We start from the raw sequence: 12,670 nt of genomic DNA, 5'->3' as shown, positions 1-12,670 counted from the left end.
TTCCTAGTTTATTTCACCATCTCAGCCTTTAAAGATCACATATACGCTGACCTACAACTCCTATGAAGGCTACAACTCCTATGAAGACTTTTCCTCTCCCTCTCCTCGTTAGTCCATGTTAGCCACACTGTTCCTTAAACACAACCAGAATGGTTTCCTCCTTACTGCCTTTGAATGTACTGCTATCTCTGGCTGGATTAGTCTTCCTCCAGACATTCGGATGGCTACCTCCCTCATGCCAGTGAGGTCTCTGTTCAAATATCACTGAATTGCATTTTCTTCCTATAATCTTCCCATCGAATTGAAGTTGTTACCTAGTAACTAAAACTGCCCAATTCTTTTTACCTTCTCTTTCCTTACACTGCTTTATTTTTCTACAAAGCACTTATGGCCACCTGGTATTATTGTATACACAGTATTCATTTGTTTACCACCTGCTCCCTCCACTTGAATGTAAGCTACCTACGGGCAGGAGTGGTGTCTATTTTATTCAGTGCTGTTCTCCTTCCACATGAAGAGTACTGCTTAGCACAGAGTGGAGCCTTAATAAATGTTTATTGAACAAATGAATAAATTATTAATGAACTCAAACCCATTACAGCAGATTGATGAAACATGTAATCTAATTCTTCTGTTCTCATCACTGGTCATTCATTAGCCTCATTGTTCACAGACAGCTTCTTCTGAATTGGAGAGTACGTAAAATTGACACACTACACAAGGTTATGTATAAAATAAAGTTGAAAATGGACCCTGATATTTCATTTGTTCTCATTATTTTGATCACTTCTCCTTCTTCACCAATGGCCTCTGGTAATTTGTGGTCATTAGGAACCTATATTAGAATAATCAGAATGTTCCCAAGAAAGTATATTCTACTAGCAATTAAATTATGCTAAAGAAAGTTCAGGTCAGTCCAATGTAATAATAGTAATAATAGTTAGTGACTAATAATTACCAGGGTCTAAAATCAGGCGCTTTATTTATATGATCTCTGAACTTCACAACAATTCTATAAAGGAAAAATATTATACCTACTTTAGAGATCAGAAAATATAGGCTCGGAGTCATTAGGTCATTTTCCTAAAGGCACAGAGTTTTGCTGAATTTGCTTTCAAGTTTCTGAATAGCTTTGGAACAAACTGATATGATTTGGAACAAGCTGATATGACAGGCTCATTTGAGTTATACCAGTTGGAAAAAATTAATTAAATAACCAGAGTCATCTTATCAACTTTTTTTTAGTAGAATAGGCTTTAGTTTTACACATTCCTGTTAGGCCTTCTAGAACCATTCAAATAGATTTCCCTGGTAGATTGTACCATGTAGGTATGTTGAAGTCAGAACAGATTTGCCGGAGACTCAACTAGCCTAGAAAAAGTGGTATGCATGTTCCAACTTGCAAAATTGAGTAAGGGCAGGAGAAGGGATAACTGTGAGAAGGGTAATTGTATAAAACACATAGGGAAAAAAGTTTACTTTTTATATTTTCATGGGTGAGCATTAAGGCTGGAATACGCTGTATTCAGCCACTCATGTTTATTTATCATTCCAGAAAAATACAATTTTAGCTAACTTCCCTTCCTCCAAAAAAAAAAAAAAAGGAAAAGAAAGACATTGTGTTCACATGTAGTGGTGTGATTAAGGCAGCAATGGATGATATCGGGGGGTTGAATATGAGATCTGGACTGCTTCAGTGTTCAATTGCTTGTGGTCTGTTGAACAAAGAGTTAAGTGAAAAAGGTACTTTAATATTTGCTTCACTAAATTCCCTCCATGTTTTCAATTAGATAAACAGAAGTACAGGTGGGAATGTGCTGCTTATTCATTTGTCTTGCTGTTTGGGGGCCGGCTTTTAAGACTGAAATACTAATGTAATTGTGTTGAAATGAACAATAAGGAAGTACAGGAGTTCAGGAATGAAAATGTTAAATTAAATGGACCATGTTTAACATTGTTGTTGATCCTGAGGAACAGTTTTTCCAGTATATGGAGCATTTCGATTCCATCCAGCATATGTTCTCCACAGTTTTCTCTGCTCTAATTCATCTGTGTTTTTCGACAGCTCCAGATGGCGTGCTGCCTCCCAGGCTTTCATCTGCCACTCCAACCAGTCTTCAGGTTGTCTGGTCTACACCAGCTCGTAATAACGCTCCTGGCTCTCCCAGATACCAACTCCAGATGAGGTCTGGCGACTCCACCCATGGATTTCTAGAGTGAGCATTCTACTTTGTCCATTCTATCAGCTGGGTTATACAATATAGACATAACATTTTTGAAGAGTAGGTCAGTTCTCATTTGCAAAAAATATAGGTTACCTTTTAAAAGTACAAAAAAAACCCAAACAATTAGAGGATAATCATTTGCTTTGCAAAAATATCTATTTTTCATTTATGTAGCATTTAAAGTAAGATTTCTTCCCACTGAAACTTTTCATGAGCACATGCATTACATAAAGCAATGAAACTAACAAAATGATGTCTGAACTGTCGCTAACAAATTATAATACCTATTCTACAAATCCACATGGCAGTCAGTCTCAATACTACTAGGATTTACATCTCGTATAAACACAAGATTACAAACTCAGCCAATGGCTACTTATTTTAAAAGAGATCTAATTTGATGGCAGAAAATTACAATACTTAAATGTATGTTGACATCCTCTAAAATTTTTTTGTAGTAAGAAATTTACTTGCTTTTATTTTTTTGAATGTCGAAAACTTCCTAATTGACATTTATTTCCCATACAGGTTATTTTCCAATCCTTCTGCATCGTTAAGCTATGAAGTGAGTGATCTCCAACCGTACACAGAGTATATGTTTCGGTTGGTTGCCTCCAATGGATTTGGCAGTGCACATAGTTCTTGGATTCCATTCATGACCGCAGAGGACAGTAAGTGGTCTGAACAATACACAGCCAAATGTCTTCTACATAGGGAGTTTAAAATGTCTTCAGTTTTTTCCAAAGCAAAGAAATGAGCCTCCCTCATTTACTTGTTGTTTAGTGACAATAACCTTTTCTAGGGCAAGAGAGTGAGCAAAGGTGGTCAGTCTCTCCAGAAAGAAGAATAATGTGGTCTTGGAGGGTTGGAGGGTTAGGCCTACAGACAGGACAAAGTAATTCACTATAAATTATGATATGGCCCCATTCTATCCTTCAGGGTACATCTTAGCGCCCTGCAAGAGAAAGGTTGTAATCTTCTGCTTTATGACTGAATGTTCTCTGTTTCAGAGAAATTCTGGCAGGCAGAAGAAAATGAAATATGGACCTTACTTCATGAGGCTGCTTACATATACTTGTTCCTGGAAACAGGTTTCATTTTCCTGCTTCTACTCATACCCCAAAGACAGCCTTCAGCATAGAGAAGTATAATCTGATAGCAGTATATTACAAAAGTTGGATTGAGATTTCTTTATTCAACCAATAAAGAGAATTTTCTAGTTGTTCACTAAAAAGTTATTTTTGCATATATTTGCTAGATTATATTTGGGAATACATACGTGACTACAACATTTGGTTTTATACAAATTACCTCTTATAAAAGCATATATATGAAAGTAGAGGGGTTTTAAAAGAAAAGTTAGAAATTAAATCAAGCTACACAGAGTGAATAAGGACATTGTATCTTTGAACAGTTAGGTTTTTTGAGTTAATCTCGTCAAGTCTTTTAATCATAGGCTTCTTAGGCGATGTTCTCTGCTGGCCCATTGCCATGCTGGCTCTATATCCAATGAGAACGTTAAGTGACTTTCAAAAGCCTAGATATTAACACAAAGGTATGGTATTTGCAACAATATCAATTGTTTATTAAATGTATTGTTTTATTTCTATAATACCTTTAATTGCATTATTTTAGTGAAGATAAGACATCAAATTAGACATTATCAGTACAATCTATCTTGTTTAAAGTTGACTTTATTTTTACAAAAAAAAACCACCATTATGAGCAATAATGTATGTTACTTAAATCCATTTCTTCCAATTCTTAATTACTCCCTGGGAGAAAGTTAGCTACTTTGCAAGGGGACACTCAGTGTTTTTGTTCTCAAGGGTATCATTTAGTAAATTATCAGCACAGTACAATAAATGGCACCCAAAGTCCAGAAAGCATTAATTCACCACCTTTTAGGAGGAACATTACATACACTCTGGGGAATCTGGACACCATGATCACCAGATTTATGGACTGAAGAATTCACACTCAAAATAGATTTTTGAAGAAACATTTGAAACAACTGAAGATAGATTTGTAATCTCCTTCTTATATATAGCAGCATGCTTGATGGCACTAAATAAAGATTAGCCAAAAATAATTATTCAACCCACTGCAAAGGTGATGGCTCAATAGAATTCTTGGAAGAAGGGAGAAAGCATTTTTTTTTGGCACAGCATTCTTTATTCTCCTAGAGAAAGGGCAACACTCAAACTTCCTCAGCGGTAATCTCCCCACAATTTTTACTGAATGAGGGCCATGACCTGCCATCTATAGGCAGGGAGGTAGCACATAAATAAGCAAAAGTCCAAAATATTGTAAAATACCAATTAGCATAGCATCCTTTGTTGAGCAAACTTACCTTTGGTCTCCTTTTTACTATAAAACAAATCTTATAGACCATACATACACATGGTTAGAATTTTCATACTCAGAGACCCTACCATTGTTGTGATATTTAGGGCTTGAGTTTAAAGTGAGTGGTATTAACCCTTCATTTTCCTTAAGTAAGAATTAGTAACACTTGAATAAATAGCAGGTATCAACTCATAACCATTATTTGTGTTTAAATCCGTTCCCCAAAATGAATGAACTCTTCCTTCCTCTGCTTTGTGTATACACTGTGAAATCACATACATAGCAAAGAACTGGAAGGAGGCCATGTGTACCTGCAGGTTATGTTAGCAGTGCACCTGAGACATGGTGACAGGGTACTGTATATTTTAGATGTCAGTGGAGATGGATGCCATCTCTGAAAGGATGTGCAATTGAGTTGACAAAGACTGAGTGATTGGCATTGGGCACAAGCAGTTTTTCTGTCAAGGCTACAAAGCATTGCCTATAAAAACACCCATGTTGACAGCTCCATGCCAGAATCACACTTCTTACTTGATCCTGACCAGCACCTCCTGCTCACCAAAGTGCAATTTTCTTTCTCTTTCTTTCTCTTTCTTTCTCTTTCTTTCTTCTTTCTTTGCTTGTTTCTTTCTTTCTTCTCTCTTTCTCTTTCTTTCTTTCTCGCTCTCTTTCTCTTTCTCTCTCTTTCTTTCTTTCTTTCTCTTTCTTTCTTTTCTTTCTTTCCTTCATTTTTTGAGACAGCGTTTCACTCTATCGCCCAGGCTGGAGTGCAGTGGCACCATGTCAGCTCACTGGAACCTCTGTCTCCTGGGTTCAAGCAATTCTTCTGCCTTAGCCTCCCAAGTAGCTGGGATTACAGATGCCCACCACCACACCCAGCTAATTTTTTAAATAATTTTATTAGAGATGGGTTTCACCACGTTGGCCAGGCTGGTCTCGAACTCCTGACCTCGGGTGATCCAGCCGCCTCAGCCTCCCAAAGTGCTGGGATTACTGGTGTGAGCCACTGCACCCAACCCAAAGTGCAATTTTCAATGTAGAAATTTCATATATCGTCTTACAGAATGAAACAGAGAAGTCGCCTCATGCCCACATTTAAATTCCATACCATCAACAGGCACCTTTCTGCATCAGCCACAGCCTCACAGCTTTCCAGTGCCAAAATGGGTCACCAATGGCAATATTTTTAGTGTGACATTTCAAGACAGTGATTTTCAGCAAGCCTGTGACACAGGTGAAACCACAAAGAGAAATCTAGGCAGGCAATGAGCTACAGCCAGAGAAGCAAATGCGTGGGTGCAGAGAAGTTATCATGGACAGGGAAACAGGATGTGAAGAATTTTAATAGATTTTTTTTCAAATAATTTGTCATTTACACCAGTGTGCCACCAATATCCAGTTCCATGCATTTTTAAAAATCTAGTGTGCTGATGCCAAATAATAATAATGCACATTTCCTATGAATATTTTAAATCCTGTTAAACATGTGTTAATAAAAGATGTTTGTTCCAGCCAATTTGGTCAGTGTAGTGTTTAACTGTTTGCAACCAGATAAATACAAACAACACATTATTTTTTAAATGTGCTGCTGGCAGTCCAAGCACCTGGCATGTCCACAGCTTGCAAAAATGTCCTAAGATTATGTTAGGCTTGGGAGCATGTGATTAATAAAATGAAGGCGCTTGCCTAGCAGCTGAAAATGTTGATATCTTGAAACCAGAGATAACCATCACTCCTGATTATATGATTGTTCCTTCTCTCTCGTATGTTTGCAATTGTTTTCTGTATAGTACATGCATGTAGAAATTAGAGTTGGCAGGGAGGGCAAGTTTTTCAAACCTCAGCTTAAATGTGGATGTATTCTTTTGCCTACCGAAATCCTGCCTTGTGTTAACTATGAATTAACCTACTTTTTCTTAAAATTGGGGATTCCCCAGCCCAAAAAAGTTAGATAATCTGTTTCTCTTAAGATTTCCCAGGAAATAAGATTGAAATATGGAATATCTAATTTCAGTCATTTTAATGACAAACATGTATGGCATACACAAGCAATTAGATCAACTAATGAAATTGAAATTATTTTCTAAAAATCACTTCTCTACCCTCAAAAAAAAACCCAAACTTGAATTCACTTTAGATTTTAACAATTTAGTTGTCATATATTTAAAAATGTTTGATCATTTCCCAAATTTGTAGTTTAAAATTCCATATTTATATTTTTAACCACTAATCTAAGAGGCACTACTGCATAAAACCTGTGGAATTCGAACAGTTTATTCTGTAGGTTTACTTAGACAACTTTTCATTTGTTCATTATTTTGATGACACAGTGATATTTTAAGTACAGTTATATGCTGCACAACATTTCAGTTGATGATGAACCACATATATGATGGTGGACCCATAAGATTATGATATCATATTTTTACTGTACCTTTTCTGTGTTTAGATACACACTTATCATTGTGTTACAATTACCTACAGTATTCAATACAGTAACATGCTGTACAGGTTTGTAGCCTAGGAGCAACAGGCTATACCACACAAACTAGCTGTGTAGTGGGCTGTACCATCTAGGTTTGTGTAAGAACACTCTAGGACGTTTGTACAACAATGAAATCACCTAATGGTGCATCTGTCAGAACGTATTCCTGTCATTAGGTGACACAAGACTGTACCATTGCCATGCTATATTTGCTCATTGCATTACATCTTGTTATTTTTTCACATTTATAATTGCACTGTGAACAGAGGAGAGGGCAATGAAGGAAATTATCTTACTGCCTGGGTCCTGCTTTACTTTTCCCCTCAGCAACCTTCATCCATCCTTAAGATACTCATAGTAATTTACAAAGGAACAGAGGTTCTTCTGGAGTAAGACAGAAAGGCAATGTGAGGTCAGTTGAAATCTAGATCTAAAAGAACATGCTTCTTCCTCTTTTGTTGCCTGACATAATTCTACGCATTCATCAAGCCCCAGCTCAAGTGTCACTTCCTCTGTGAAGTTTTCCTTCTTGTTGCTCCCTTAGAATTTTGGTTTGTGTTTACCAGTGAATCATCAATATCCCCTTCTGAACTGCAACGTCTCAAGACCTAGGGATCTGTCTCAACTATCTTTCTATCACCAGTGTCTGGCGAAGGGTCTGACATAGAGTAGGTGCCCCAAAATTCTTACTCAAAATACTGATTAAAAGCAGAGTTTGACTGAAGTAAATCCACAAAAACTCAAGCAAACATTTACTGGGTACCTACTGTGTACCAGGGTATAAAGAGATATGAAAGTTGCAAGGATGGATATGACACTGTTTTTCCCTTGAGATTTCCACTGTCTGGCAAGGAGCACACACAGTAAAACCATAGTTAGAGTGAAAGAGCTGAGTTGTCCATGAGAGCAAGCCCAGAGGAAGGGCATGGTCCCTTAACATAAGGGCCAGGAAAGCCTACCCAGAGGAGAAGACCAGGAGAGGAATTGGAAATGATTTATATTTGGAGTGCACTTTAATATCAAAGTTCAAATTTACACCATCTCCATTGGTTCAGGGTAAGGCTGGAAAGCAATTGCTGTAAGAGAACACTGACATACGAGACCTGGAGAGGGACTCTCAGGTTGTCCTGTCGGTCGTTCCAGCCTCTGAGTATGAGGCAAGGAGGGTGGAGACAAGAGGTGAATGTAAGAGAGGGACATCCCAAAAGTGATTCTCATTTTTTTACCTTGGTCAGAGGCAGGCTGCTGGCTGTCCGTCTGATTCAATATTGGCTGCTGTCTTGGCTAGATTAACGAATGTTCTAGTTAGAGAGGCTTCTGCCAGCCCCAAATCATGTGCTATTCGGAATGAAGGGGAGGGATGTGTAGAAAGAATTCTAAAACAAAACCATTTTTCCTGTTTTTACTCTCACAACCTGTAATAAGAGTAAAATACTCTGAGACCGGGTAACGGAAGAGGAAGGAAACATGTGATATAAAATTTGATAAATTGATCAAGATAATTCTAGAGTAAGACTTCCGAATCATTTAAGCGCACATATGCCCTGAAGATTACTGAAATTTTAAAACGAATATTACGTGACAAACATCTTATGCTTAGGGCATTTTAGAATTTAAAGTTTCACTTGCATCATTAAGAGCATTCTACGCAACACAAGGAAAATGGGAATTTTTTAAATGAGAGTGGAACGTATATGAGTACATTTTATTTAATGAAGAAAGAGGAACTACAAGTTTCAGTAGTGCTACACAACTATTTTGCTTTCTCCATTCCAAATATTTTTCCAATTGCCTTAAGTACTAACCTCTGATTGCTGACATGTTTATCCTTTCAAACAGTAATTCAGGTATCTATTTTGCATAGAACAGAAGACCCATGATCAAAAATAACATTTATAATCTTCTGATTTTGAGAGCAAAATGGTTCTGCATGTATGTCACTACATACTTTGTTTTCTGTTGCATAGATTTTCTCCACAAATTCCTGAATTTTCAGAATTAACAAATTCAAATATTTACAATTATTTTTATATTTTATTTTTATAGTGTAAGATCAAAAGGAACTTATTCAAACCAAAAATGACCAATACAGAATCCTTTGAAAGGATGGATTGATTAATCAAAAATTCTATCCACCTTGCCTCAGTTTCCCACTTGAGCTCTTGAATCTCCCCTGGGTACTTAAAGCACACTCCTCTTCCAAATATAGAGTGCTTGTAATATCGGTGTTTCTTACGGCTGAAGACTGCAGGAGAAAGTAATGAAAAATCAAGTTTTTTATGTTTACTTTAAGAAATTAATAAAAAATAATTTTATCATAGCTGCCTTATTATCACTACTTAAATTTTATTGAGGATGTATTATATGCAAGACACTTTAGCAGGAACAGTGTATCCTCTCATTATCCAGAAATGTTATCTGCTGGCCTTTCACTATTTTAAAAAACTATTCTTGTTCTTTAGCTTCGAAAAAGTTAAATTGTCAATATTTGAAAACTCTCAGTGGACTATGTGAGATCATTCAAAGCTAATTGCCACAGGTTGATATTTAATGGCATGAGTTTAGTTTTAATTCTCAAATCTTAAATTCTTAGAGAGCCAAGTATCTAAAAACTGCTGGTTATTAACAAAAAGATGGATGTTTGCCATAATCATTTTCTATAGCACCTGCCTATAAAGAACATTCTGTAATGCTAAAACAATACATAGATTCATTTAATCTTTTTATCTTCCTCATTTTGATAATGTACCTGTAAACAGAGTTGATTTGCTATATTTGGAAAAATTCAGATAAGTTTTGCCCAAATATAAGGAGTGAATGTGATGACCTTTAGGTTTTTTAGGATGTTTTCCTGACTTCATGAATTCTCACTCTACTATGATTCACCCCACAATATGCCCCAGCTCTAGAGGTTGAAACATTCTTTCTAAACAATACTTTCCTGATATCAGGAGAAATAGAGAAAAATAGTTCCCGAATATTGGTTCTCCTATTTGCAAACTATCAAATAATGTCCTTCCAATTCCAACAGCCTTTTAGCCTTCAGAGGTTTCTTTCATTAAATAATGTAACCTATGTTATACAGCCCATTTCCTTTTTTATCAGAGTCAGGCTGAAAGTTCATTTTTCTGCAAAACTGCAGTGCCCATTCTTAATTTTTGTTTTGAGAAATAACTGTTGTACCCTCTTTATTATCACAAGATTAATAATATTTCTTTATTTTATTGCTCCTCTTACGTTTGGGTCTTTTATTATGAGCTGTCAAAAATTCTTTTGGGAAGTAGTTGGGGTATAAATAATAAATCGATAAAAGAATTCATGATTAAAAACAAGATAGAATCCATTATTCTGTTAACATATCAATAGTGAATAACAAAAGGCTACATTAACAATTAGCATGCAATATATTGCTTTATATAATTATACATCCATATATTTGCCACTTTGATTTTTAATTCACTGGTAAATTTAGGGGATACTCATTTATGGAGTTAATATTACCAAAAAGAGTTTTTAAACTGAGTGAGGCTTTAATTAGAATGGTAAAATGTTGCTTCAGGGCAACAATGAGAAGGTAACAAGAAAACTGACTGATCAGGCATGCGTAACTCGAATAGCAAACAAGTAGAGAAGACTCACAGAACCACTGAAAGTTATATACACATTCAAGTTGTGAGTCATTCAAACTGGGTATTCATACACATGTATACAAATACAAACAAGTGTGTGTACACACACCCTTTCCAATATACACACCTGAATATAAAACTAAATAAGCAGATTCCTCTGTTAACAATTTTATTACTCTGTTTTAGGCTGGGGCTGAGCTTTTGAAGCTGATGAGCAAAATAGTTTCCCATAAAAGATAATTCCATTTGCCAAAATGAAACTACTTTCCGTTATTAATGTTGTAATGAAATGGTTTGAAATATGAATCTGTGATCTGGACAGAAAGGATGCTCCTGTTCACAGCTCCAGGAGGGAGTTCTCTAAACAATTACACCCACGGAGAGCGCTGTAAGGTTGTATTTTCATCACCGGCCAGCTGAGCTGTGTGCCTGTCATACTCCCAGTCTCCCCTCCAGTGACAGCCGCATTGACAACATGTTATACTCCACATTGATTTTACAGTTAAGGAGCTGATTGTGATATATAGGGATTTTAAGAATTCAGCTGAGAGGCTGACTTTTGCCTTTTATCATTCCATTAAAATTTTATAACCATCTTTTTCATGTCATTTCATCCATGAATTCTTACTTTAGAAAGTGATAGCTACTGCTGTGAGCATAACTTTTCTCATGTTCAGAGCTTTTTATTGTATTAGCAAACTACCCCAATTATAGTTATTACTCATGTTTTACATAATTGTGGTGACCCTTTCAACCATGCAGTTGCAGGCCAGTTGATTTGTATATAGAATTAGATGATTCGGCTTATCATTTTAAAGCACTAAATTGAAAGAGTGCCAGGAGTCAGGTTTTAACACTTCCCTAGCCAAAGGAGCTAATTAAGCTGCTTTCAGCTTCCTCTCCAGAATCACACAAGTTAAAGGACCCTTCTGCAACAAGAGCAGCGAATCTACTCAGCCAGAGCGGGAAGCTAATAAAATGTATGCTGGCTTTTGAGGGGGGAAAAAATCATGAAATTGAAATTGAACATCTCTCCTTTCCCAAGATAAGAGATCATCTTTAAGAAAAGGCTGTGTACTGTGGGGGTTTGAAGTGCAAGTTCATCTCATTATCATGGATGTTTCACCCATAATACTATCATCATATGCAGGAGAAATAAAAGCCTTATCCCCCAATCACAGAGAACAAACTGCATCATTGTTGTTTCTTTTCCCTGAAGAAGCTCACAGTTTGATAGTTCACATATGAGGAATAATTATGCAAGACCCAGATGAAAACCCTAATAAAAAATATTCTGATTTTTAAGTGTATATTACTCTCTTTGGGGAAGAGAGGGTGAGATAAGGTTAGACATTAAAGACTTGAATCTCCATCATTGATTTTACGAAACCCAATCTCAGGGGATTTGGGGGTTTTTTTAGATTTCAAAACAACATTGATATCTTACAAGACTCGTACTTGCTTTTCTCTGGGAAATAGCCAAATCTAGATGACAAGTATAAATGAGAAAGGAGCTGTATCCCCATTTTGATATAATAATTGCTAATGCTACTGTATACGAGGGAGCAAAAGTAAGAAATGGCATAGTGGTTTTAAGAAAGCTTTAAAATGAAAGCTAACAAGAGACTAAAACGGAAAATGTGATTTATACCAAGACTGTTGGTTTTAGGGTTTTTTTAGGGATTTCTCTTCAAATAGGATACATTACCAAATTGTCAGAAATAGCTTGATTTCAGAGTTAGTGCACGATAACATCTTTTGCTTCGAAAAGTGATTATGATTCTACCATCAGTCCAGTTGGTGACAAATACGTGGATCCTGTTATGTGAAAGTATACTCATATAACCAACTATTATTGCAGTCACTGGCCCTGCGAAGCAGCAGTTGCATTTAAAATTTCAACCTTCGTTGTAACACTGAATCGCATACACACACTCACAGAATCAACACTGTTTTAAACAATTACTAAATCCAAGTATATC

The 12,670-nt window shown here is 36.3% G+C and overlaps 1 protein-coding gene across 1 annotated transcript in view; it reads left to right on the top strand.

Moving 5' to 3' along the window:
• Positions 1-12,670, top strand: part of USH2A (usherin) — an 843,890-nt gene that overhangs the window by 562,869 nt on the left and 268,351 nt on the right. Inside the window, exons 40-41 of the mRNA XM_031015607.3 lie at positions 2,066-2,216; positions 2,754-2,896. Coding sequence (XP_030871467.3) covers positions 2,066-2,216; positions 2,754-2,896 — 294 coding nt within the window. The remainder of the gene's footprint in view (positions 1-2,065; positions 2,217-2,753; positions 2,897-12,670) is intronic.

The sequence above is a fragment of the Gorilla gorilla genome, chromosome 1, assembly GCF_029281585.2.
Source record: "Gorilla gorilla gorilla isolate KB3781 chromosome 1, NHGRI_mGorGor1-v2.1_pri, whole genome shotgun sequence".
Lineage (NCBI taxonomy): Eukaryota > Metazoa > Chordata > Mammalia > Primates > Hominidae > Gorilla > Gorilla gorilla.
Note: the sequence above shows the minus strand (reverse complement) of the source record. Positions and strands in the feature narration are given on the sequence as shown.